General features: G+C 46.1%; 2 protein-coding genes across 10 annotated transcripts in view; one reads left to right on the top strand and one right to left on the bottom strand.

Annotated features, from left to right (window-relative positions):
- Smg7 (SMG7 nonsense mediated mRNA decay factor) overlaps positions 1–10,882 on the top strand; it is a 64,609-nt gene extending 53,727 nt beyond the window's left edge. For 3 of the 9 annotated variants that reach the window (NM_001415738.1, NM_001191549.3, NM_001415740.1), the window contains 9 exon segments: positions 1,055–1,199; positions 1,608–1,990; positions 2,337–2,708; positions 3,346–3,495; positions 5,130–5,210; positions 5,543–5,705; positions 6,257–6,427; positions 6,548–6,693; positions 7,212–10,882. In NM_001415738.1, the coding sequence (NP_001402667.1) occupies positions 1,055–1,199; positions 1,608–1,990; positions 2,337–2,708; positions 3,346–3,495; positions 5,130–5,210; positions 5,543–5,705; positions 6,257–6,427; positions 6,548–6,693; positions 7,212–7,325 (1,725 nt within the window). In that variant the 3' untranslated portion in view covers positions 7,326–10,882. 9 annotated transcript variants of the gene reach the window in all.
- Ncf2 (neutrophil cytosolic factor 2) overlaps positions 10,883–26,656 on the bottom strand; it is a 30,524-nt gene continuing 14,750 nt past the window's right edge. The window contains exons 5-15 of the mRNA NM_001395185.1: positions 24,842–24,949; positions 22,545–22,604; positions 21,253–21,296; positions 18,692–18,833; positions 18,444–18,512; positions 17,491–17,566; positions 15,701–15,726; positions 15,102–15,253; positions 14,839–14,950; positions 13,419–13,596; positions 10,883–11,049 (exon numbers count right to left, since the gene is read on the bottom strand). Coding sequence (NP_001382114.1) covers positions 10,937–11,049; positions 13,419–13,596; positions 14,839–14,950; positions 15,102–15,253; positions 15,701–15,726; positions 17,491–17,566; positions 18,444–18,512; positions 18,692–18,833; positions 21,253–21,296; positions 22,545–22,604; positions 24,842–24,949 — 1,080 coding nt within the window. The 3' untranslated portion in view covers positions 10,883–10,936. The remainder of the gene's footprint in view (positions 11,050–13,418; positions 13,597–14,838; positions 14,951–15,101; positions 15,254–15,700; positions 15,727–17,490; positions 17,567–18,443; positions 18,513–18,691; positions 18,834–21,252; positions 21,297–22,544; positions 22,605–24,841; positions 24,950–26,656) is intronic.

The raw sequence follows: 26,656 nt of genomic DNA, 5'->3' as shown, positions 1-26,656 counted from the left end.
TAGCAATTGAGCTTCTTCCTGACTCCTCCCCAGCACTGGGATTGTAAGTTCTCATCTAGCATTTTTCTGTGGGTTTGGAGATTGAACTCTCCTTGCCATGTTTGCAGGCATTTACTTACTGACCGAGAGCCATCCTCTAAACTGCACACATATATATAGGAAATGGCCTGAAGAGAGAGGATATCAAGGAAAGGAAAAAAACAAAACAAAAAAGACAAAATCTACCAAATTATCTAGACTTGTGTTTGAAGACTAAGTCCAGCATCTTCAGTCTGTCCTCTGTAATGGCCTTCCAGTAAGACCCACCCTGATAATAAAAATCTCCTTTTCTGTCCTCAGTCCTCCTCAAACCTACCAGTAGATAACAACAGTAAATCTGGTGTACAGGTATGGCTGTACGTTCCCGTGGCCTTAGCACTTTGAAGACAGGCAGGAGGATTGTTACACATTTGAGGCCCTCCTGGGATGCATAGCAGAACCTTGTCTCTACAATATAAGACAACAACAGTTTGCAGGCGTGATCATGCTCTTTGTCTGCAACTATTTTTCTTGCCTTTTTTGCTCAACCTTGAGGACTGCCTGCAGCACCTCTTTGTTAACTTGATATTTAGAACTTTGGGCCTGTTTGTTGCTGCTGGAAGTATTCTCGTATTTGTCTAAAGAGACTTAAGAAGTGCTTCCTAGTTAAAATTAAACTGAGAGCCATAGTATGTCACCTGTGAGATAATAGTTTTCATTAAATCAGAATTCAGCATGACAAGCCCTAGGTGAAGATCGGGGGCAAGTCTTTCAGCCTCTTGATATGAGATATCTCACTTAAACAAATAATTTCTACCTTCCTTTTCCTTATTTTTCTGTGATTATAAGAAAGCAAAATAAGTGTATTAGTAAATGAAAGCCCTTGTTTCTATTACTAGTAATTTATTTTGATTTTCTTATGTTAACTTAGATGGACATAGTAAGGTTTAAATATTTTCTAGGGTGGGTGCTTCTTTCTAATGCATGGGTTTTTAATACCAGGTTTTATGATTAGTTTTGGTTCTGTTGATTGTAGGTAAAATCCCAGACAGAACTAAGAAAGACCCCAGTGTCCGAAGCCAGGAAAACTCCTGTCACTCAAACTCCAAGTCAAACAAATAATTCTCAGTTCATCCCCATCCATCACCCTGGAGCCTTCCCTCCTCTTCCCAGCCGACCGGGTAAATACACATTCTTCTGCCTAATTCCTTTAGTGTGGGGCTTTCTGTTCACTCACTGGATACTTTGTATTCTTAGGGCAATGTTACTAAGGGGAAAGAAGTTCAGCTTCCCTAATGGTTAAGGGACTGAGTAGTTTCTATATAGTCAGTCAGTACATTAGTGCTGGTCAGTTACTATGAAGATTCCTCCATGCTGTCATTAAAACATGAGAGTATCTTTAGAATAGTGATTACTTTAATGTTAAGAGCAAAAGAAACCAATAGTCTGTATTTCTTAATGTCATGTTAAAGACCTGCATGGTTGGTTGTTGCTTTTTATAATATATAAGAAACATCCTCTTCTCAAATTTTACACCTTTCTTTTGTCAAGTTTCTTTTGGACTAAAGCTGTGTTTTTCTGTTTTGAAGGGTTCCCGCCCCCAACATATGTTATCCCCCCTCCTGTGGCATTTTCTATGGGCTCAGGATACACCTTCCCAGCTGGTGTTTCTGTCCCAGGAACCTTTCTTCAGTCTACAGCTCACTCTCCAGCAGGAAACCAGGTGCAAGCTGGGAAACAGTCCCACATTCCTTACAGCCAGCAACGGCCCTCCGGACCAGGGCCAATGAACCAGGGACCTCAACAATCACAGCCACCTTCCCAGCCACCCCTTACATCTTTACCAGCTCAGCCAACAGCACAGTCTACAAGCCAGTTGCAGGTTCAAGCTCTAGCTCAGCAACAGCAGTCCCCTACAAAAGTCATACCAGCCTTGGGGAAAAGCCCGCCTCACCACTCTGGATTCCAGCAGGTAGGCAAGCTCATGTGTTCTGTCAGCTAGAGTGGCAAGAAGGGCGGAGACAGGTCCCTGTTTGACCGTTCAGTAAATACTGCTGTTCGTGTTGTTAGGAAGGTTCAATGTTTGCCTTATTTGTATGATACCAGTCTTACATGTCATATTCTTACGGCACGTGAACCAGAAGGGGGAACACATCCTGTCTTGTATACATTCATCAAACTTCTTAAATAATTGAGTTGAGAAAACGTGGGAGTTCAAAGTCGTTGTTTCAGAATTTCTGAAGAAGTAAAGAAGCTACGTTTAACTATCAGAGCGATTGTAGTTATCTTCGTCTTGTTGATAGGCACCTCTTTTTTAGTATCAACAGGCAGATGCCTCCAAACAGCTGTGGAATCCCCCTCAGGTTCAAAGCCCACTAGGGAAAATTATGCCTGTGAAACAGCCCTACTACCTTCAGACCCAAGACCCTATAAAACTGTTTGAGCCGTCATTGCAGCCTCCTGTAATACAGCAACAGCCTCTAGAGAAAAAAATGAAGCCTTTCCCCATGGAGCCATATAACCATAATCCCTCAGAAGTCAAGGTCCCAGAGTTCTACTGGGATTCTTCCTACAGCATGGCTGATAACAGAGCAGTAATGGCTCAGCAACCAAATATGGACCGCAGGAGCAAACGGTCACCCGGAGTCTTCCGTCCAGAGCAGGATCCTGTGCCCAGGATGCCGTTTGAGGTATGTCCTTCCCCGTCCCCAGGTTCTGTGGAGATCTGTCTGAGGTTGCACTTCAGACCATCTCAGATTCACACAACCTTTAAGTTGATACATAAAAATGGATACGTATTTATGAGAAGTAAACACTCTAAAGACTACTCATGGTGTAGGACTTGGCCTCTTCAAAATCATATGCTTAGTTTGGAGGAGGACTGAAGGGTTCAATAGCTGAACATCTAACAGCATCATGATAGAGAATTCTGAGAAAGAAAGAGCTTCTTAGTTGGGTTGAGTCATCTAAATTTAAAAATAGGTCTTGTGGGTATTTAAACAAATTAAGTGAAACAAAAGTCAGTTATCTTCTTGCTCGTTACTCAAGAGAAACAGGTGCATAACATTGTAAGCGCTGCTGTCTGTGTTAATTACTACTACTCATTAACGTTTGTGTCCTGCACAGTCTTACTCTTCTGGATCTTGGTCTTCCCTCACTGTTGGCCACGCCACCTTTCACATGTTTCGGCCTTTTCCTCTGTGTGCTACATCACAATTGTGTCTCTATCCTTGCCTTTAGTCATGTTATCTGACTAATCAATCACGCTACTATTCTTATGTGCTTTTGTCCCTAATTGCATCTCACAGTGATCCTTTCTGTCACTAGGACCCCAAGAGCTCCCCTCTGCTTCCTCCGGACCTGTTAAAGAGTCTGGCTGCCTTGGAGGAAGAGGAAGAGCTGATCTTTTCTAACCCTCCTGATCTTTACCCAGCTCTGCTGGGTCCTCTCGCCTCTCTTCCTGGACGAAGCCTCTTTGTATGTATTTGACATAATTCTGCTTCTTGCTCTAACCACAGCTTCTTTTCTGATGTTTTTTTATAATACTTGTATAGGTGAGCTCTTCTTTCTGGGGATTTCTCTGTATAGGAATATAAAGTATATTTCTGTATCGCCTAAAATTAATCTAATAATGTAGTAGAGCTCAAGCCAGTTGGTACTGGCTCTAGTTCCTCAAATATTGAGTCATAGCCTAGATATGTGTCAGTCAGAAAATGTCTTGTACTGGTCTACCAATACTCTATGCGATGCTGGAAAATTAACTTCCTTTTCAGGCAGTATGTACACCTGGACTTCAATATCAGATATTGTATAATGCATTATTTAAGGATTTAAAGATTTTTTTTAATTCTCAATTATGAAAATATTAAAGGAAATGGCATTCTAAGTTTTAGCATTGATTAATTGAATTGTTCGGTTTACTGAACCATAAAAGAGCCCTAGTCTAAATTCAGAGTTGGAATTTTAAAACAAAATGGGTAGAAATGGAAAAACTGTCTAGAAAAAAGGTTAGAAGACATTCATAGTTGGCTATGAATGTAAATAATCAGGATAATATAGAATAAAATGAAAGAATTGGTTACTGTTAACCTGTTTGAAAACAGTCTTCTAGAAGAACTCAGGCTGCAGAATGTCATCCCTTTATGCTCGTAGTGTTTACATCATTCCCATTGAGGGTTTGCTGTATAGACGCAATGAAGCTCCCACACACATAGACACACACACATCTTAAAACAACTTAAAAAGATTTTTTAGTTTTTCTAGCTTTATTTTCCTATAAATATTGGGCAGTGGTCCATTAATCATGGAGTCAGAGGCAATAACTGCCATCCCTGGTACTTGAGCTTGCCTGGGCAGGCTGACCGGCAAGGCTTCCCTGGGCGTGGGAGCGTAGGAGCTGGAACAGCCCAGCTGCCGTGGCTTCGTTCGTATGGAGTGCAGGTGGTGCCTTTGTGTCCTTCTGTACTAACTCTCCTGATGCCTGCCCATTTGGATGGAACAATTTAGTAGAACAAATGAGACCTTTTCAAAAGTTTGGTTTTTTGCTTGCTTTAAAAAAAAAAGTTTAAAAAAAAAACAGCCTTTCTTGTACTTAACATAGCTGACACTGTAACATTCATAGAAATGTCTACATGGAGCTGTGTTCAGCAGATTATTAAACTGCTATCTGTTAACAGCAAGCGTTAGATCCAGCCTTCTCTCCTCTGCCCCCACCCCCAGTAACTTTCTTAGGGCCATTAAATAGAAACTCAGCTTAGTATATCGCAAATGAAGCTGCTTTAGAATGCTTTAAGATTTTAGTAGAGAATAAAACCTGCCAGGATAACTCATCTTTTAAGGGAATTCCTAAGGGTCAGATCCAAATAAAAAAAACACCCCTGGTTCCTGCTAGCATCTCTGCACTGGACCAGATAAACCCAGAACCCAGAAAAAGAAGGTTCTGGTTCACCTGTGACAACTGGCACATGGTATTGACAGAGTGAACTTATCATTAGCTTTCCTAAGTCCTCTACCATGGAACACATAGACACATGCTTAAGTATCGGTCTTTAACTTCAAAAAAGAAGAAATCACCTTTTTTTTTTTTTTCCTTCCTCTACCTGGGACTAAAGAAATCCTTACTGGAGAAGCCTTCCGAGCTCATGTCACATTCATCTTCTTTCCTGTCCCTCACTGGGTTCTCTGTCAATCAGGTAAGCAGTGTTAAGAATTTCATTTTATGTTCGTCTTGTAGACTGATTTGTCTCTGATTGGGTAGACTATATTATGAGTTGGAGCCTTTTAACTTTCTTATCAATACTCAATTTCTTAGAGTTTGGTTGTTTGGACAAATAAATGATTCTTTTTGGCCTCAGATAAGACAGTTTACATAGAGCAAAATACAGAGTGAAATAAAGACAAGGAGACGAGAGTGGAGAAGTTAAAGTCCTTTGATGTGTCTTACTAAGAACTTGAGGTCTGCTGAGCATCCATGAGCATGACTTTCTTAAATCTCTTTTTCTGGGTTATTGACTTAATCTTTCAGGAAAGATATCCAAACAGCAGTGTGTTCAATGAAGTGTATGGGAAGAACCTGACAGCCAGCTCCAAGGCAGAGCTGAGCCCCTCGGTTGCCTCCTCCCAGGAAACATCACTGTACTCCCTCTTCGAAGGGACCCCTTGGTCTCCATCACTTCCTGCCAGTTCAGGTATCAGCGCTAATCCTTAGATTATGACGCTTCCTTTCCTACACATCCATACTGACAAGCATTAGTCAGACTCTATAACAAGAAGGTTTTTTTTTTTTTTTACATATTGTTTCTCTTTTTAAAAATATTTTGGAGACTTTTTATTTTATGTGTGTGGCCTTGTGCCACATGTGCAGTCCCCTAGAGGCCAGAAAGAGGGTGTTGGATCCCCTGAAATTGGAGTTAGAGGTGGTTTTGAGTTGCCATCTGGGTGCTGGGAATCAATCCCAGGTCCTGAGTGCCCAATACTCTTAACTGCAAAGTTATCACTCCAGTCCCATTTTATTTCAGTTTTATAAAGTCTTAATTTATAATAATTCTTAGAATCCAAGATATAGTCAGCCACAACAGTCAGACAGACTGCTTCATGACCTTTTTGTCCTTTCCTCCAAAGCCTTATTATAATGTGTTCATTCAATCAAACTTTGACTACCACGTCTGAAAAAAATGTTAGTTCTTGTTTTTGTGTGTTATACACCTATTTATGTTCTTGCATTGCTGTTATTCCACAGATCATTCAACACCAGCCAGCCAGTCTCCTCATTCCTCCAACCCAAGCAGCCTGCCCAGTTCTCCTCCAACACATAACCATAATTCTGCTCCATTCTCTAATTTTGGACCCATTGGGACTCCAGATAACAGGGATAGGCGGCCTGCAGATAGGTGGAAAACTGATAAACCAGGTGAGATCCACTTCTCTTTATCTACCAGGCAAAGTGGAATGACTTGCTCTGATTTTGCCTGAAGTTTGATATTTGCCACTTAGAGAACATTCCGTATTCTTACCTGTTGTAATCTCTTAGCCATGGGTGGTTTCGGCGTTGATTACCTCTCAGCAACGTCATCATCTGAGAACAGTTGGCATCAGGCTAGCACTCCAAGTGGCACCTGGACAGGCCACGGCCCCTCCATGGAGGATTCCTCCGCTGTCCTCATGGAAAGCCTAAAGGTGAGTGGATGCCACGGGCTCCTGCTCAGCAGAGTCTCTGCGTTCCTCCACGGGTGGTTATCAGGGCGTCCAAACTGCTAGAGCATTTGGTTTCATCCTAATGTTAAATTCTGATATTTTTGAGGTTAGCCTTATTTGACTAGTTAAGAGTATGTAATTTTAAATGTTTTGTTTGCCTAAAATCTTAAACTTACTCTGTCGTGCCATATGACTTAGTAAAAACTTACCAGCAGGGACATGTTGGGGCATGTCATCCCAGCGTGGTGGGAGTAGGAGGAATGACCCTGGCTTGGGGTTAAAGAAAACTAATTTCACTGTTCACAGTGTTAAAATTATCTTAGGTAAGAACTAACTTGCCTGGAGAGGTTCATGACTTTTTCTTAGAGCTGAGTTGATTGGCATTTAGGATAGATTTAAAAGACACATTTGTCTTTATGGGTGGCTGAGATTTAAAACAAATCCCTGTCAAACAGCCAAGCATTTGCCCTCTGCTGACAAGTTTGTGGGCTGTCTTTCAGTCTATCTGGTCCAGTTCCATGATGCATCCTGGACCCTCCGCTCTCGAGCAGTTGTTAATGCAGCAGAAGCAGAAACAGCAGCGGGGACAAGGTGCCATGAACCCTCCACACTGAGGCCACAGTAGCGACCCAGGGAATGAAGGCTCCATAAACCATGGCATGTTGGGTTTGCAGGACTGGCCCACACAGTCCCTGCAGGTGGCAGCCCTCTTGTCTGTTTCTTGCTGTCGAGAGGGTGTAAGTGTTCCACCAGCCCGCTGAGTGTGCACGAAATGTTCGCAGTGCAACAAAAGAAAAAACCATCAGGAACTCTCGTTCCCCCGGGGCTTTCCGGAGGGAGAGAGGAGCTGCTGTTTGTCCCACTCGGTTACTGATAGCACGCCTCTCACCTTCTCCACCGCGCATGTCCCCAACACGTGGGAAGTGGAAGCTGAGAAGGGAAGGCAGATGGGAGAAGCCAATAGGAACTTCTCAGTCCTTTTTTCCTCTTTGGGGAATAAAATAGGAATCCATTATGAGTGCTTTGCTGACTGAGAATGTAGTTGAAATTATTCTTAAACATCTTTTATTATTACTCTCAGTAGCAAAATATCACACTGAATTCTTCCATACACAGGTGTATTTCTAGTCAGTGTGGAGCAAAGACAGTCCCGTTTGCTGCTCCTGTGAGAGGTCAGTAGTGACAGGACAGGGAACTGACCTCTTAAGCCAGTGGGAGTGTTCCATAAGGGAGAGGACAAGGCCTCTTGGAAGGTTCTGGTAGAGGCCTTCCTCCAGCCTGGAAACTCCAGCAGGAAATGCCCTTCACTCTGTAGGTGCTCGAGCCCCAATCGAGGATGCAGTGTGGGTGGTGCTGCTGTGCTAGACCAGCAGATGGCTGCTGTACGATTTCAGATTAATGTTGTTGATTCCTACACTTTGCAGTAGCGTAGCAAGCAGTCTCAGAAGGCAGGCTAGTCCATTCATGGCCTGGAACCCATTTTAATAGGTGGATGCTTTCAGTGTGGTTCTTTTCGTTGAGTTGGTTTTTGTATCCCCATCCTGCTTCCCAGCCTCTTGCACCAGTCTCCACCCCTTTAGCCATATGCTGTACCGTAGTCATTGTTTTTTCCCTACCTTGTACAACATCTCACCAAGAAACAAACAGCAGCATGGGGCCAGCACTTGGGGCCCAAAAGCCGGTCTGAAGAGGAAGGAAGCAGAAGTGCGAGCATCGCTGCAGAGGAGCCGGGCTCTGCCTGGTTACAGGCTCTGCCTAGTTACAGGCTCCTGACCTTCACCTCAAGGATGAAGTTGAAGGCTATGGGGACAGATGCACACTGTGCACAGAAGAAAACACAACAGACGCCACTTTGGAGAGGGCAAGAGAAGGAATAAACTCTATTTGATATTTATTAGGAAAGAGGACTGAAGATGTTCTGTGTAGGAACAGAAGGACGGACAGCATTTCTGTTAGTCATTTCCTGGAAAAGTAATATTTTAATGGGAAATTATGGAAACAATCTAAAATGTCCAATTGCTGTGCTAGGGTAGGGATTATTTTCTGGGAGGTGTGTGTGTGTGTGTGTTCTCGAGTGTGTGTATGCATGTGTGTGTCCCCACACATGGCTGTCTACTCTCCCGGAGGGCGTGGGCTACATGTGGGAATTAGTGTGGAGCATAGCTGAAAGACCGCTGTAGAGCAAGGCACATCCAGGAGCCCAGGGTGCCCCTGGGTCAGGGCAGCACTGAGACGGGGTGAGGTGTCGCTCACTGCTCTTCAGAAGGAGCACTCAAGGCCCCAGGCTTCTCTAGTGCTCTTTTAGTTTGACGTGGTATTGGGGTTTTTGTTTTGTTGGGTTTTTTGTTTTGTTTTTTTTGGGGGGGGGGTTGGTTTTTTGTTTTGTTTTGTTTTTGAAAAGTCTGAAAGTGAAACCCTTCACTCAATGGCAAGAAACCGTCTGTGCTGCTCCAGTCCCTCCCTGTGTCATCCTTGTCCTCTTCCTGTCCCTTCCCTGCTACACCTTCACCCAGTTTGTGATGTAGGCTCTGCATTCAGACGCTGCAGCATTCCAATGTTGGAAATGTCACTGGTCCTTGCACCTTAGACCAGCCCCTCCCAGTAGTGCCCACTTCCCATCTATAGCCCCAGTCTGCATGAGAACTCGGTGTTTGGAATGTCTATGACTCAGCAGGGCTCCTCGCCTTGCCATCCTCACTGTGGGTAATGACGGAGGGGAGGAGAATCTTCATCAACTGGTTTTGTGTAATAAACTTTGGTGTTTTGTTTTGATTTGATTTGATTTGGGGTTGGTTTTTTTTTTTTTTTCCCTGTCTGTCTGTGCAAGATCTGCAGCTGCTGAAATCAGCTTTGCCTTTAATTAAACCGTGTTCTCTCCAACCAGATATGTGTGTGGAGTATTTATTCTACCAGAAGGATACAGAAGTAAAAGTACAACTTTATAGTGAACTTAGAACTTCAACTGCTCACTCCTCAGGAAAAGGCAAAGATGGTCACAGCTAGGTAGACTTGGAGATGAATTCTGCTTTTCTTAGCATCCAGTGACTTGTTCTAGAAATGCTAGTTAAAAGTGGCTGTCATGGACTTCTGTAAAAGCTAGAACAGTTCCTATTTGTAGCTCATCAGGAGGCAATTCAGAGATAGTTGATCTTTGGCCTATAAAATTCACTGACTCTGATTGAAGCCACCAGAGATGGCTGTTTTAGTTGGGGTGGTTTCTCTTCTGTTTGTCCGAAGTTTCCAAAGGCAACTTGAATAGTGCTTAGGACCAGGGCTCACACTGGCTTGCTTCTCACCTAGATTTGATTCCATGTAAGAATCACATCCCCTCTGCTTTTCACTTGCACCTCTACACACTTGGAGAAGAGCAAAACCATACATGTGCTGCAAGGAGGGGCAGGGCAGTAAGGTCCTGAGCTCTAGTGCTTAGGGATCCTTGTCCCCGGTTAACCTGAAGGATCACCAAAATGACATGGGTCTGGTCATGTGCGTTAGTCAGTCTTAGATAACACTTGTAAAGCCCCAGAATGTCTCTAAAGAGCTGCCTTCGCTCCCTGTGGCTCCAACTGTTAGTGGTCTGTGTTTACTATTGAACTCTAATAAATGTCCATCTGAGAAGGCCTTGGGGGCTGCCTTTCTAAGAGTTCCATTCTCCATTGAACTGGGTGGTGTACTTCATGGGAACCTGATTCAGTCTGCCTTGCTTTAATGAAACTTAAGCTTGTTTTCTAATGAGTCGTCTGTGTTTGCCCTCAGGATTACATGTAAATTTGCTTTAAGCTTCTGGAACCCAAGCTATAATAAAGGAAGAATGTTTTTTCCACATAGCTGTTGGGCTTGAACACTTGAATAGTGGGTATCCTATTTTCATAGCAGAGAGGTAACACCCATTGGTGTGCAGCCCTGGGAATCTGAAGTTTTAATAGATTCACGTAGCCGACACACACACACACACACACACACACACACAAATTTTTCCCTTTCAGAAAATTCGTCTCCCCCTTCATCTGTAAGGAAGTCTTCTGAGTTGTCATATTACCATGTGGCAGATTCGGTTTTAATAGAGAAATGTTAATAAGTTAGTCTAGATTTCCAATGTGGTTTCTCTATATAGCACACAGCAGAGATGAGTAAGTCTTGCCCAAAAAAAAAAAAAAAAAAAAAAAAAAAACAAAACAAAACAAAAAACCACCCTTTTCTTCAGCTTCATAGATTGTAGAGCATCCTATACTTCTCTGGGAGTGCCTTCCAAATTCTTGGCTGCACATCCTTCAACAAAAGCTTTAGGGAAAATGCCAATTTTCCCTTTACACTCCCCTTCCAGCCATTCTTCATTCACTGGTAAAAAGCAAAATATACACTGATTACTAAACACAGGAAAGATTGTACCGTCACGAGTGGTCCACAGACCCTGTTACTCATCCCTTCCTAGGTTAAAGTGAAGATCGCATTTACCCTCCTAACAGGTCCTGTTGTAGATGAGATAAATACACAGTGAGGAGTAGGATGAATTACCATAAGTAAGGCTGACCATGAATCCTCAGGTCAGAGTTTTTTATAAGAAGTAATTTTATCTGAGCCTTGCTGGAATCCATTTATAACTGAAAGGGCATGTTGGTGAATACCCTAATAAGATTCATCAACACCCTAAAAACTGGAGCTACTGATAGGTTTAAGTAAAGATTGGTAAAGATAAGGATAATAGCACTTTATTTTAGGCTTTTAATAAAATACAGACACTACACACTCAGGCTTCACAGTAACTCAGTTACAGCTATTGTCTCCACTTTTACTAAGGACAGATATACAGAGTTTAATCACTCATCAAATTGGACCACAGAAGTTCATTATATTCTCTAGGCAGATCACAGAGCCATTCAGAAGTTATCTTTGGCTATTAGAACCTTCTTGCCTAGGTCCTGCCCTCAGAAGTTCTATAGTTGGGCAGGGCACAGTGGTATACCTCTAATCCCAGCACTTGGAAAACAGAAGCAGGTAGATTTCTTGAGTTCCAGGTCAGCCAGGGCTATATAATGAGACCCTGTCTTAAAAATACAAAAATCGGGGCTGGGGATTTAGCTCAGTGGTAGAGCGCTTGCCTAGGAAGCACAAGGCCCTGGGTTCGGTCCCCAGCTCCGAAAAAAAGACCAAAAAAAAAAAAAAAAATACAAAAATCGATAGTGTGGGAGTGTGACTAGCATTAGTTCTCCCCAGCTTCTCTCTGGAGACCTAAGTGCAAACCACTACCCTTCATTCTTCCTATTTATGGATGGGTGTGGGTTGGAAGCATCTTGTTCGCCTGGGTTTTAAGAACATGTCAGAAATGCAGAATCTTAGACTATGTCTTAGCCAATGCCCACCTGAAGAGAATCCCAGCAAGTCAGACACATTAAAGTTTAGGAAATACTTTATAAATGAAACGAGCCATCTGTGACCATTGAGAGCAGTTAAACTCCCAGCTCCTTGTATGCTGAGTTCTGTCTCCCATTGTTACCTGAATAGAGTTCCACCACAGGGAGCCACTTCTCAGCTTAAACTCAAGACTTCCATGAGTCATGGGATACAGTGTCTATGAAAGGTTTTTCTTGTGTGTTAGCGTTATTTTGCCCCTGACAGCACAACCCCCCCCCCACACACACAGAATGTTACACAAAGTGGTGCTGTGTTCTTAAGCCCAGTTCTTGATTTTCCAATCTCCTTTGAAAGAACACTTGTCTTCCTTAATATACTCTCCAGGTAAGCTTCAAAGCTCTCACTTGGTCTGTTGGATTTACTGTCCTAGTTATCTGAGCACTGCTTTGCATTACTGGTGCTCAGCAGTCGTGAACAGATAGAGGAATAAGACTCATCTGAATTGCAGCAGTGCTTCCTGATAATAATTAAAGTAACCCCCGGGAAGTGCTGAGAAGTACAAATGACCCAGCCTCCGGAAGATGGGCCAAGAAATGGAGCCCTTCAAAGGATGCTTAGGCACAATGAACTTGGAGAATTGCTGAAGACTTCTTCAGTTACTGCTTTTGTGTGTGCATGCATGCGCTTGTGTGCACGTGTGTGTTGCATGAGCCTCTGCACACACAAGGGTCAGAAAAAGTTGAGTGTCCCACTCTATCCATTGTTCCTTTAAAATGGATTCTCTCGGGGTTGGGAATTTAGCTCAGTGGTAGAGCACTTGCCTAGCAAGTGCAAGGCCCTGGGTTCGGTCCCCAGCTCCGAAAAAAAAAAAAAAATGGATTCTCTCTAGAGCTGAAGTCCAGCAAGCCCCACCAAGCCGCCTGTCTCTGCTCCCAGAGCGCTGGAGTTAGAGGTATGAAACCTCAGGTTTTCACATGGATGCTAGCACCACCACTGTTACCCTTCCTGCCCATGTCACTATGAAATCTCTAGGTTCTTATTAATCAGATATATCACTGACAATTGGCTGCCTCTACAGCAGAATGGGCCTCCCCTTCTCTCTAGAAAGTACTTGGTTTATAGCAGAGGCAGAATAATTCCAGCCGGTTACATCCTGGAACAGTCAGTGTGTCATCATTTTGTGCCTAGTAAAATAATGGACAAAAAAAAAAAAAAAAGGCCACACATTTGCTTTTGCTTCCTCTTCCCAAAAGCTAGGAAGTCAGTTGAAAGTACTGGCTAAGAGTGGATGTTTCCTGCCCTTGACTCTGGTCCTGCAGAGCCATGCCTGAGTCTGGTTCTGGAGTAGCACTTACCATGTGATAGCACCAAGATCACATCTCCTTCCACAAACTCCAGGTCTTCTGGCTGGGTAGCATCATAACTGAAGATCGCTACCACCTGGGTCCCTTCCTTAGGCTGAGGCTCTGTTGTCCGGTTATCGGCATCAGAGTTTTCCTTTTCCTTGGGTTCATCTACAAAACCTTGATCACCCTGAAATGGTAGGGGGCCTGTCAAGTTTGCTAATTCGTGGCCAGCAAATACTGCAAAGCACTAACAAAAGCAGTTGATGCCCAGTACTTCCTTATAGGCCTAACCCATCTTAGGGACTCTGAACAGTTGGGTAAGGGAAACTGAAGTGTGTGCAGAAGCCTATGTGACCCTAAGTTGCCTTACATAATAAACCATACGACAGTCCCAGGGGAGAGTCGGCATTGTTCTTGTCAGATTGGAAAACAATTTGAGCCACAAGTAAATGGCACTCCATGGTATAAATTCAACTGTGTGTGTGTGTGTGTGTGTGTGTGTGTGTGTGTGTGTGTGTGTGTGTGTGTGTAGATCAGGGACAACTTGGGCAAGACATTTCTCCTACTGTGTGGGTTCCTGGCTCAAGTCATCAGACCAGGCAGCAAATGGCTTTTCCTGCTGGTCATTCTGTTGTCCTAACTAAGCTTAGCATTGAATTCACTCCCTTCCCTAACACAAACACTAAGGATCCATTGCAAAGCTATTGAGAGCTTTCCCAGGAGCTAGCTTTAGATAGTTCTGAAACTCCAAGCTTTAGAATAATGACTTTTAAAAATATTTTCAGACAGTGTCTTGGGTAGCTCAGGGTTACCTGGAAGTCATATTCTTGCTGTAGCCTCTAAGATCTGAGATTACCAGTGTGTGATGCCATGCCTAGCTGTATGTCTTAAGGTGGTCCAGTGAGGTGGAAATAGCCCCACTGGATCGATGTGGCTTGACCTAGTTTGGTTTTGTGTTCTGATTTGTGTGTTTTGTTTGCATGCATGTCTGTACCGTGTGCATGCTTGGTGCCGCCCAGTGCTCCTGTACGTTATTTCTCCTTAGGAAATAAAAATTCCCTCCCAGAATGCATTTGGCTCAGGGCCTGACCATGATACTAACTCTCAGGCAGAGGCTGACACTCTGCTGTAAAATAAGTGCTCACTGCTTCCTATCATCCCCAAATTTGCCTCCTAGGAGCCTAAGGTGAAAAGCATCTATGACCTTAGCTTAGCTGTAGCTTCAGTCCTGTCCTTGTTGCAAATGATGGCCCAGTCAATCTAGTGGAGGCAGCTTGAGGCTTGCTGTGCACTTCTGGGCCCCACTCCTCCGATGCCCTCTCCCTGCTATAACTGGATGAGCCTGTAAGGCACAGTGACCCCATCACTGAGCCAACGTGTGGCATACAGGAGTGGAAATGGCCCTAGGTGCCTGGCTCCCTCCACTCACCACTGTGTGCTCACACCAGAGGGTCAGGCAGTAGTTTTTCACTTGGGCCCAGGCATCCTTCATGCTTTCTTCTGACAGGAGCAGCAGCTCCGGGCTGTCCCGACGCTGGTAGCTGGTAGGGGGTGATAGGTAAGGTCCAAGGCAGAAAGCATCAACACAGAAAACATCCCGTAGCCAGTCCTCTACATCAAATAAGACCCACCCCACCCCACCCCGTCCTTCATGCCTGCTGCACCCCCAGCTGCCAGCTTCATGGGGTTTACCTCAGTTTAGTGTGTTCTGGCAAGAGCTCCAGCTTCTTAGACACCATGTTCCGAAGCTGGCTGTAGGGGAGGCCAAGCTGAGTCTCCATGACCACTGTGTATTTGTAATGCACCTTGAGCATGTAAGGCATGGGCACGCTGCGCTTCACTTCCTGGTGGAGGAGGAAGGGAGGACACCTTAGTGGGCCGAGCTGTTGGCACCATCCTGGACCACCACAGCCTTCTACCACTTTGTGTATAGGCACCGGGAGTGCTCCAGGGCCATGGGGTGTTTAATAAACAAACAGCTAGTTTTAATAATAAATAATAAGTTAATCGTTAATAAATTTAATAAGTAAAAATAATAAACAACTGTATATTAATAAACAGCTGGTTACTGATTCCCTGAGAGGCCTTCAAAGGGCTCCAGTCCATCACAAAAATTTCTACTCAGCTAAGTGCTCAGCCAGAGGCTAGGATGGCATGTGTTTTGGGGTCCCTGGCCCGTAGATGGGGTGTCAGGTGGCAACTGGTTCAACCCCTCTCAGTGATGCTTCGTAATCTAAGAGATATTCACATTAGACAAGCCACGCTCACCCATCTTCTTCACTTGGACTTACCTTAGGCTCTTCTTTTTGCTTGTGACCTAAATGGGAAAGGAGGTGGTAAATGACATTCACTGTGGCACCTGCCACCCACAATGCCCACCTTCCTGCCACCCACAATGCCCACCTTCCTGCCACCCACAATGCCCACCTTCCTACCCTGCAGGTCTGGAGTGGAACTGGAGAAGCATAGAGAGCACAGAGACAGTGCCTGCTTCCAGGGAGCTGCAGGTAGGAAACCGGGACCTGGCCCAAAGGCCAGTTAAGCCAGGAGGATCCAAGACAGACAGAAGACAGACAGGCTGTGATCCCAGGCCCCAGGCAGAAGCACCAGAATGATTACCGTTTCATGGCCTTGTTGCTTTGTGTATGTTTGTGGTCTAAAATGCACAATATGTTAGCAGTGCATGTATAGGAGACAGCAGTGCGTGTGTAAGAGACGTCTGAGGCTGTTTACTACTGATGATGTAAGAGCCTCTGGGCAGCTGACTATTGAATCACCTGGGAACTTTTGCTAACATCAATCAAAGGCCTGGGAGCCTGGTACTCCAACCTCTCCAGGAACCTCCTGACAGGAAGGGTAAGGAGAAAAATACTATGAGGGACATTGGACGGGGGCCACCGAGGCACTTACATGTGGAATGGGAGATATCTATTAATGGTAGACGTTCTGAATGAGAACTGCACTCCTTAGGCAGAAGCCATGCTTGTTCACAGGGGACTTATACCCAGGTAGGCTTGATCATTGATCTCTAACGTGTAAGTGGCTCTCGGAGGAGTGGGGGTAGAGAACAAAGCAAGTACATGAAGTAAAATGTAAGTAACTGATAATTGCTTCCATTTAAAATTAGTTGTCTAATTGTGCACACGTGATGCAAGGGCGCATGCCCTGACGTGCATAGAGGCCAGAGGACAACTTCTGTGTGGTGTTGATTCCCCAATCCCTGCCTTTTTTTTTTCCTTTTCTTTTCTTTTCTTTTCTTTTTTTTTTTTTTTTTTTTTTGGAGCTGGGGACTGAACCCAGGGCCTTTAGCTGCTAGGCAAGCGCTCTACCACTGAGCTAAATCCCCAATCCCCCCAGTCCCTGCCTTATGTAGGTTCTGGTGATTGCACTCAGGCCACAAGGAAGGCGCAGCATGAGCCTCTGTCTGTGGAGCCACCTGGCTGGCCTGTTGCTGCTGTATTAATGTGAAAAGCGTTACACTGTTCAGTGTACCCCATGTATGCAGGGGAGGGCCACCAAAGCAGTTTTGATAATCAGGTGGTTGTACACAGGATGCCGCTGTCACCTACATGACAATCTGCTTAAGCTCACCAGGAACAAAGAGTCATTTTCCCACCCCAGATTATGAGGAATCTTTCTGGAAAGATCTCCCATCCACACCTTCCAGTGGTCCTTTGTTCAAGCCCCAGGGATCTGCTCTGCAGACGTGAGCAACTCATGACATGAGCAAGGTCTGAGGTGAGGAAATGTACTGGCTGCAGCCTCTCTCCTCCACCTGCCTTAGGTAGTTAACAAAGGACCATCGGGTGGCTGCTCTGATGATGGGTGCTGACTGCCCCTTTACCTGCACTCATTTCTAAACAGGTAAGGGCACTGGCACCATGTTTCAGTGGGATAATGGATGGTGCAGCCAAGACCAGACTCTGGGAAGTATAGTCATAAAGCAAGGTGCATGCTGGGTATAGCAAGGTGCATGCTGGGTAAAGCAAGGCGCACGCAGGGCTTTCCTAGATGGCTCTGAAAACAGATGTCTGCTTTCATAAAGCATCTGAGGGAGAGCTCCTTCCCCAGGGCTACCAACCTGGTGACAACTGGAGTCTTTCTGGGGGACTAGAGTTAGGAGGTGGTGGAATATCGGATTCCAGGGAGGTATCTTCCTGGAGGTGACAAGAAGAAACAAAAAGGTCAGACAGAATCGTGAGAGGGCTTCCTTAGAAGCCGGATGCAAATGCCTTCCTAAAAGTGAACCGATAGGACACAGGGAGATGACTAAGGAAAGGGGGCTAATTCTCAGCAGCAGTAAGAACCTTAACACCCATATAAAAAGGCCTTTGCCATCCTTTCCGGCCATGTTGAAAGCCCACCAAAGTCGGGTGACACGACAGGCTTCTGTCTCAGCTGCAGAGTGTACTGAGAAAGGGGAAGTTCCAGGCAGGGCATTTGGAACTTCAAATCACCTCAGTTTTATGACTCAGCAGGGAGACTCAGCACACGCTGATTCAGTGTGAAGAGCAACTACAGGCTGTCCTCAGAGTGCCATGTAGCTAAGGATGACAAACTTCTGGTCCTCCTGCCTCCACATCCCGTCACGTGTTAGGAGCATATGACATCATGTCCGGTTTGTTCAGTGCTAACAATTGAGCCCAGGGCTTCAGGCATGCTACCTACATCAATGCCTTACCAATGGACGTATATCCCCAACCCTTATTTTCCCTTTCAATGGCATTATACCAACCGAACGTGGTATGAACATGGTGCCTGTTCTCCCTGGTGAAGAAAGGTGCCTGGGAATCCCTAGCCCTAACCATTAGGCTCTGCTGCCCAAGTCTCCCAGACCAGGACAACTCAGAGGTGGCCAGCCCAGTAGAGTAACAGTTGCCTCCACTCAGCACAGGCTGGGCTCTGGGTATCTGCTACCCAGAGCTAGCCCAGAGCTAGTAAGTCTGTCTTCTGTGACACCCTGTCACACTCTTCCCTCTACTGAGAGGTGTATGAAGGGTAAGAGAAGCCGGCCAGGCCTTGGCACAGCAGTACCTGAGGCTGCGACTGAGGGTGAATTCGAAGCTCAACGGGCTCCAGGTAGTTGCAAGGGACAAGCCCCTTCTGCAGCACCACATCGCAGAATTCAGAAGGGAAAACAAAGACTCATTAGTACCCAAAACACAGAACAGCCTGCAGCCGAGGGAGGGACAGCATGCAGACGATGACCCTTGGGAGTTCTGCAAATAATGCAGCAGGCACTGTCCCTATGCCCTGAGCACCTCCCCTGACACCCCAAATACCTGTCCGTTGAACATGACGGTGGCCCAGTTATCACTGCCCTTCTTCAAGACAAAGACGATGTTCCCGGGCATGACCTGTAGTTCTTCCGGCGTCTCCGGCACAAAGCCAAACAACACACGATGTGCCTCGCCTTCCAGAGCCCTGATGGGTACACAGAGGACGGAGCCCGTCATTCAGCTTGGCCCACATCCCCTTACTAGAGTAGCACTTGAAGCCAGAGACTTAGCTTGGCGCTCACTCTAACTCCACCTCTTACTGCCCACAAGACCAGTGCAGGGTGTGCCTAGGACCCCAAGAAACCGCATGTGAGTGTTAAGAGCAGAACACACCACACAACGTGCTTGTGACTCTGGTAGCCTGGGGAGTGTCCGCAGATCCAGAATAAATGCCTCTCCTTAGCACTTAATGAATAGAACACTCTGTGTACCACACCTGCCCTCCCCCCACCCATCCCCCATCCATGCTTTCGGCAATCCTCCTGCCTCGACCTCTCAAAGGAGGGAATTAGAAATGTGAGCCTCCGTACCTGGCTCATTCCCCTATTAAGTCAACTTTCACTTTTGAACGTGTAAAGACAGCTTTATAGCTTTGACATAAACAAACTCAGGCTGGCAGTGCTAGTCCTTCGTTCTGGGTCCGCTGTTAATGAACAGAAAGGGTATTTGACCAAGCACATGACTGTGACAATCCTTCCCAAAAGATACTATTTTTGCTTTATTTTATTGAACACACTTCATTTCTATTTTTTTAAAGTTTTATTTATTGTGTCTGGAGCGCCTATGTGCTAGAGTGCACGAGCAGAGGTTAGGGGACAATTTTGTGCTGTCGTTTCTCTCCTTCCACCTATACGTGAGTTTGTGGATCCAGCTCAGGTCACCAGGCCTGCACAGCCAGCTCCTCTACCCTCTGAGCCCCTCATGACCACGTTCTTGGTTTTTGATTCATTTCGCTTTAACATGCACAGTATTAGATTTCATGCTGGCATTTTTTTAAATAAAATTTGATTTTTCCTCCCTCTCTTTCTCTGAAACCCCACTCCCTCCCCCGTGACCTTTCACACACGCACGCACGCACGCACGCACGCAGGCGCTTGCCCCATCCACCTCCTGCGTTCATGTCACAGGTATCCCATCACCCTCTCTCTCCCTTTCTTTAACCTTCCTTTTGTCCTCTCCTGGCCTGATAGATGATCCCGTGTGGACAGATGGCTACTGGGTGGCTCGCCGGCAGGTGGCACACAGTGAGGATATATCCCTGAGAGGATTGAATCCCAGGCAGGTGGGATTGTCTCATGGCGCTCAGAATGGAAAGCAATTTAAATCTTCTGGTAGTCGTTTCTTTGCTTGTTTTTCAGACAGGGAGAGGGATCATTTAGCTCTAACTGGCCTCTAAACCCCCATGTAGCTGAGGCTGGCCTTGATCCACCCCCACCCCCCAAGGAGGGAGTTAGTTCCCAGGTCTTGCCTGCCGTAGACAGGAAGTATGGTGGGCAGGGGAGTAACAAAAGCGGAAGTCAGTGAACGCCAAGGCAGAGACCACCTCGGACAGCCTCGTGGGAAGGGGAAGGAGAGCCAGGCAATGAAGGGCATAGTGGAGAGATCACAGCATCCTTGCTTTATGTTAGCCCACGTTTTCCCCATTCATTGACCCCTCAAGGACCCGGTTACTCCTCCACACATGGAGATCATCATTCGAGCCGCCTCAATGTAGAGGGAGGCTGCCTTGGAAACTGCCCACGCATGGGATGTGTCTTCTGCTCAGCCCGGCCCTTGTTTTCAACTGGGAGTCTGTCGGTGTGAGGAATGGAACCTCTTCAGCCAAGAAAACTTGAGAATGAGCTCCTTTAAGCCCTTCACTTTGGGGCAGGCGGGGCGCGCGCGCACACGCAAACACACACACACACACACACACACACACACACACACACACACACACACACACTTTTCCTGACCCCCTTTATTGGAAGGGGAAGAAGGCTTGCTTTGTTCCTTAGAAGGACTTTTTAGCTGAGCTTAGGCCACTCAGCTACTCAGTTTACTGAGTGACTTCCTTTTCTTGGGTCTTTCCCCTTCTTCAAAAAATGTGTTTCAACAGAGAGTGACAGCACCCATACCAGAAGGAGACTCTGTGATAGCTTCTAGAATCTAGAGAGCTTCTGAGGGGCCTGTAGTCAGTACAAACTGACCTCTGACCTGGGCTTCATTCAGGGTAATTACTTCCCATTCTAGTGTGGTCACGCCCACTGGGACACCAGGTTGCTTGCAGCTAGGCCCCCAGTGGTCACCCCAGCATGAGACTCCCAATCCAACCAATCATTTGGTTCTAACCTTAGAAACAGGAGAGGCGGGGCTGGGGATTTAGCTCAGTGGTAGAGCGCTTACCTAGGAAGCGCAAGGCCCTGGGTTCGGTCCCCAGCTCCGAAAAAAAAAAAAAAAAAAAAAGAACCAAAAAAAAAAAAAAAAAGAAAGAAACAGGAGAGGCTACCATCTTCACACCCGCACTGCCGTCAAGTCAGACGAAGGGTGTGGGCATTCTGCACGCAGACCTAAGTCTAACTTACCTGAAGATCTCTGGGGTTTTGGGTCTGGGCGGAGGCTCTGCTGACTGTGGAACATTCAGGAAAAAGGAAGAAGGGGAGGATGACCAGAGAAAGTGAGGGAGAGGGGGAGAACAGACTGTTAATGGTGACTTGGAACATCGCTCCAGATCCAAAAACAAAGACTTCATTTCTGGGAAAAAGCACAATTCAGGAAACCAAAAACCTGCCTCCCACCTGGGTGTGGGCTTCCCCAGGGCAGCAGCTGTATGACCCAGAGCTGGTGTCTGGAGAAGGTTTTGTTGACCTCAAACCTCAACCCGACCCTTTCCCAGTATTTTCCAAAAACTCTGGTCTACAACTAATGTTTCCCACAATATGTGACATTTCTGGGTATTTAACTCAGCATCCACTGGCCAGGCAAGAGCCTCCCTTTAATGTGTATCCCTGTTTTGGACTGAATGTCATAGAGTCCGTCATCTGGAACTTTCCTCCCTTGTCCTCTGGCTGGACTGAAACTCGAGGGACCGCAGCCAGCCTTTCTCCAACTTTACCATGCCAAAAGGAGACAAGGAATCTAGAGGCTGGCCCTCTTGCTGCCTCTCTGCTCATCCTGTCCCTACGGACCAAGCACAGGTCACATTATGTTCAGACAGCAATCATCTTGTCCCATTTTGGGGGTGAGGATCAGTGCTACCCTAGAGAGTGCAGATGCAGAGGGCGGGAAGGTGAGCAGGTCCAAGGCCCTTCCTTGCCTTTGCTAGTGCTGATCCCTCTTCCTACGTCACCCTGCTATGAACCAAGCCTGATTCCTTCATTGGCTTCCCTGTCTTCCCGTTACAAGCTCTGTCTGTGCGTCTGAACCGACTGCCACGTGCCATCTGGGAGCATCTCTCTGAGCCCAGCATGGGCTGGCACCCTGCCTTGTGCTCCCAAAGGAATCTCTTGTACAGGAGCAAATGGACAGAGCCAAGAGAGTCAACGCCTCCGGGCTCTAAGCCCTGGGATTCTGTTCCCCTGCAACCTACACTCCTGAACCTACGGAGAGGCTTTATTACAAAACTTCCTGAGTGCAGAGGACGCTCAAGGTCTCATGAGGCGATCAAAGGATCTCTGAGGCCTCATAAAGATTAGATTGGGATCGGGAAGAGCCAGAGGACAGGAGACAGAGCTGACAGGGTGGACTCCTGACCAGCCATGGAAACGGACTGAGAGTAAGGCCCAGACGCTCAGCTGTACTGATGGCTGAAGGAACCCTTGTGACCATCTGTCAGCCCAGCTCCTCTGACCGAGGGCTATTTCCCAGAGAGCCTCACCTGTGGCTGCAGAGGGGCGAAGCCAGAAAAATTGTCTTGGTGAACCACAGAGGCTACAACCTGGAACAGACAAGAGACAGTGAGCACGTTGCTGGCAGCTCCGTTTGCCCACTCCTCCTTCCTCAAACCACAGAGCCATTGTCACTTGTGGAGGATCCAGAGGGAGATGGGAGGTAGGACACCTCTTCTGAATTAGAGCTCTCACCCCCTCTTTTAGCTAAAGAAAAAAAAAACTGCGCCGGTATTCATGTAACATCAAATCATTAAATTAGTCATTTTAAGTGAACAACTCTGGTATTTCATTCACCCACAATGCTTTGCAATGGTAAATGCTATCTGGTGCCAAAACATTTTAATCACGCCACAAAAGAAAATGTGGGTGCTACTAAGAAGATTACAGTCTCCTCTCCTAGCCTGGCTACACATGGTTGTAAAGACTTTATATAAATAGAATTGTACAGCATGTGTCTGTCTCATTTTTCATGGCATGTGTTTGTGTGTATGTATCTGTATTGTGTGTGTGTGTCTCTGTATGTGTGTCTATGTGTATTGTGTGTGTGTTTGTGTCTCTGTGTGTATGTGTGTCTCTTTATGTGTGTATGTATCTGTATTGTGTCTGTATTGTGTGTGTTTGTATTATATTGTGTGTGTCTGTATTGTGTGTGTGTGTTTGTGTGTGTGTCTATGTGTCTGTATTGTGTGTATCTGTATTGTGTGTATATGTGTCTGCATTGTGTGTGTCTGTATTGTATGTGTGTGTGTCTGTATTGTGTGTGTGTGTTTGTGTGTGTATCGATGTGTCTGTCTGTATTGTATGTGTGTGTGTCTGTATTGTGTGTGTGTGTTTGTGTGTGTGTATGTGTATATGTGTCTGTATTGTGTGTGTGTTTGTGTGTCGATGTGTCTGTATTGTGTGTGTCTGTAGTGTGTGTGTATGTGTCGATGTGTCTGTATTGTGTGTGTCTGTATTGTGTGTGTGTATGTGTCGATGTGTCTGTATTGTGTGTGTCTGTATTGTGTGTGTGTGTGTATGTGTCGATGTGTCTGTATTGTGTGTCTGTATTGTGTGTGTGTATGTGTCGATATGTCTGTATTGTGTGTGTCTGTATTGTGTGTGTGTGTGTATGTGTCGATGTGTCTGTATTGTGTGTCTGTATTGTGTGTGTGTATGTGTCGATGTGTCTGTATTGTGTGTGTCTGTATTGTGTGTATGTTTATGTGTGTATGTATGTGTCGATGTGTCTGTATTGTATGTGTCTGTATTGTGTGTGTGTGTGTGTGTGTGTGTGTGTGTGTGTGTGTGTGTGTGTGTTACATCTGGGGGGCACTTTGGTTTGCGTCTGAACATGCAAGTAGAGGTGCGAGTTAACCTAAGGGCCATCCTCAGTTGCTCTTCCACCTAATTCAGTGAAGCAGGGTCTCTCAGTCAAACTCAGAGCTAACTACTATGGGTGGTCTTGCTTGATTGAGGATCCTGTCTCCAGCTTCTGACTCTGGAATCACCATGGCTACCTGGCAATTAAGCAGGTTCTAGGGATCTGGAATCCAGTCCTCATGTTTATACAGCCATCACTTTAACAACTGAGCTATTCTAGACGACATACATCTCCATCCGTGTTGTAGCATGCATTGGTGCTTTATCCTTCTTGTGGGTGAGTAATCCACCACATGAGCATGTCGCACTACATATATCCATGCGTGTGCTGACGGCTCTTTGGTGGGTTTCTCTCTTAGTCTCTGTGACTCTACCAGGTCCAGCTACCCAGATATTGGGCGACCTGCATTTCCTAACTGTCCAAGTCAAATGCGGCTTGGATAAGGTACTACTGCCTCACTTCCAGTCATGTCCGAAAGAATTCAAGACCTGTGTTCAGAAGAAATGCAGCTAAAGAGGGATTCTGGTCACAGGGCCGTGAAAATGGGAGAGATTCCTCAGAATTCTGAGCAGTAAATTGCAAAAGCATTGAGCCAAGGGCATCATCTCCTGCTGGCCCTCTCCCATAACACTCTCCGCCTCTCAGTGAGCCCACACTATGTCTTTTCCTTTGCCTCTGCCCCAAGACTCAGCATCCCAGGAGAAACCTCAGGAGTTGGTGAGGTTCGGGATGATGGAAGAAACTGGAAGGTCCTAGAGAGAACAAACCGGAAGTGTTCGTTCCTTATGGTCAGCAAGATCCTCACTGCCATCCCTGAATGCCACAGGGTGGGGAGAGGGGGCGTGTCTTCTTGAAGCCCTTCCGCCAGGCCCCAGGCAATCCAGGGCACAGGAGAAGTAGAAAGATGAACAGCCCACCTACCGTAGCCTTGCCCAGATAGTCCTTCTTGGCCAGCTGAGCCACCTGCCTCTCATTTGGACGGAACAGCCTACCCACAGGGATCACCACCGGCTCGAACAGCTTCTGCTTCTGTAATAGAATGATCAGTCCCATGTCACTCAGCAGTATTGGATCCATTCAGAGCAATAGCCGTTCGGTGAGCTCGTGTGAGCATCATCATAGAATGTGTCTGGACAACCTCGGTGGTTCAGCCATTGTGGCATATGTGATTGGTTGACTAAGACATCTTCGTCTCTCTCAGGACTGTATCTCCTTGTCTGAGAATGGGAGTGATAAAACCCTTCCTGCTTTCCTCATCAAGTGGACCCTTAGGAAAACATCTCGAGAGAAGAGCTCTTTCAAACCAGAGCAGCTTGTTGTTTAAGAGGGCTAGGCGGGTGCAGCTGGGTTTGTTTATTATTAATTCTTTAAGAATTTCAATGCATTTTGATCGTATTTGGCTAACTCCTCCTGTTAACTCCTGCCAGATCCACCCTCACCTCCTTCAGCTCCACAACACCGTGTTCTCTGTTATCTGTTTGAAACAAGGTCTTGGCTGACTTAGCGATCTGTCTGTCACTGCCTCCGAGTGCTGAGACTGAAGGTGTGTGCCGCTCACCATATCCAGCCTCTTTTAAAAAAAAAAAATAGCCCCTTAACTCTAGTTTGTGTCATGTATATTCTTCTGTATGTGGTTATCCACCGGAGTATGGCCAACCTGTCAGGAGCCGCACCCCTTAAAAAAGACTGGCTCTCCTTCCCCTAGAAGCCACCATCTGTCCATAGCTCTTCAGTTAGGGATGGGGCTCATGAACCCCTTTCTGCTCCATGCTAGAAGGCTGACTGGCTTGATCCTCTACAGGCAACCACGGATGCTGTGAGTTAAGTGCAGTGGTCCTGTCATACCTAAAAGATACTATTTTATTCTGGTTCTCCATGACCTCCGGCTCCTACAGGTTTTCTGTTCCCCTCATTTGTGATGGCCCCGAGCCTTGGCGATAGGTTGTGACACAGACATCCCGTTTGCGAGTAAGCGCTACTCAGCACTGACTCTCTGCACTTGGACAAATCGTGGGTGTCTATGTTAACCACCATCCACTGTTCTGCTTGCCTAGAGAAACTCGTCCAATGAGGACAGAGCTGCAGTAAATAGATGTAGAGATACAAGTTTAGAGCGTAGTGCGATACTCTGCCCTTTTAGACAAGTGATAGTAGTAGGTTCACTTTGGAGTCTGTGAGCTCCCCAACAATGGGTCTGTGGTCAGTTTTGCGGTACAGGCATGTGTTTCCTCCTAGGTAGCGGGCCTTAAATTCAATCATGAAGCAGTTGGTTACCCTGGGACATTCATGCCACTATTGCACCCCCAGACATATCTGACAACACTGGTCATCCCTTCAGTTCACAAGGCTCACGACTGAGTAAGACTTTTCTCCCAGCAACCTGCACAGAATCTTCTAGTACTATCAGAGCTAGCCAGCATGGAGGAAGCCTCTTGGTCAGTAGCAACTTGATTTCTCCACGCCCGGTGATCAGCGTGTGTGCTGTCTTAAACAATGGGGTCAGGTTGGAGCTGCCCTACATGGAGGAGGATGCTCATCCCAGAATATCAATGCCAGGTGTGGGATACTTCCCCTTGAACATCAGACAAGAGTGTCCAGGAGACACAACTCCCCCCCCCCAAAAAAACAACCCAATACAGACTATATTCAATGCTCTTGGTTGCCCACTGGAAGCAGTTGGCTTTACCTTCACCTTATGTTGTTGATATTATTTACCCAACGCTCTCTTTTTCTAGA

Source organism: Rattus norvegicus, chromosome 13 (assembly GCF_036323735.1).
Source record: "Rattus norvegicus strain BN/NHsdMcwi chromosome 13, GRCr8, whole genome shotgun sequence".
NCBI classification, from domain to species: domain Eukaryota; kingdom Metazoa; phylum Chordata; class Mammalia; order Rodentia; family Muridae; genus Rattus; species Rattus norvegicus.
The sequence above is the reverse complement of the archived record's forward strand: the minus strand, read 5'-3'. Positions and strand labels throughout refer to the sequence as shown.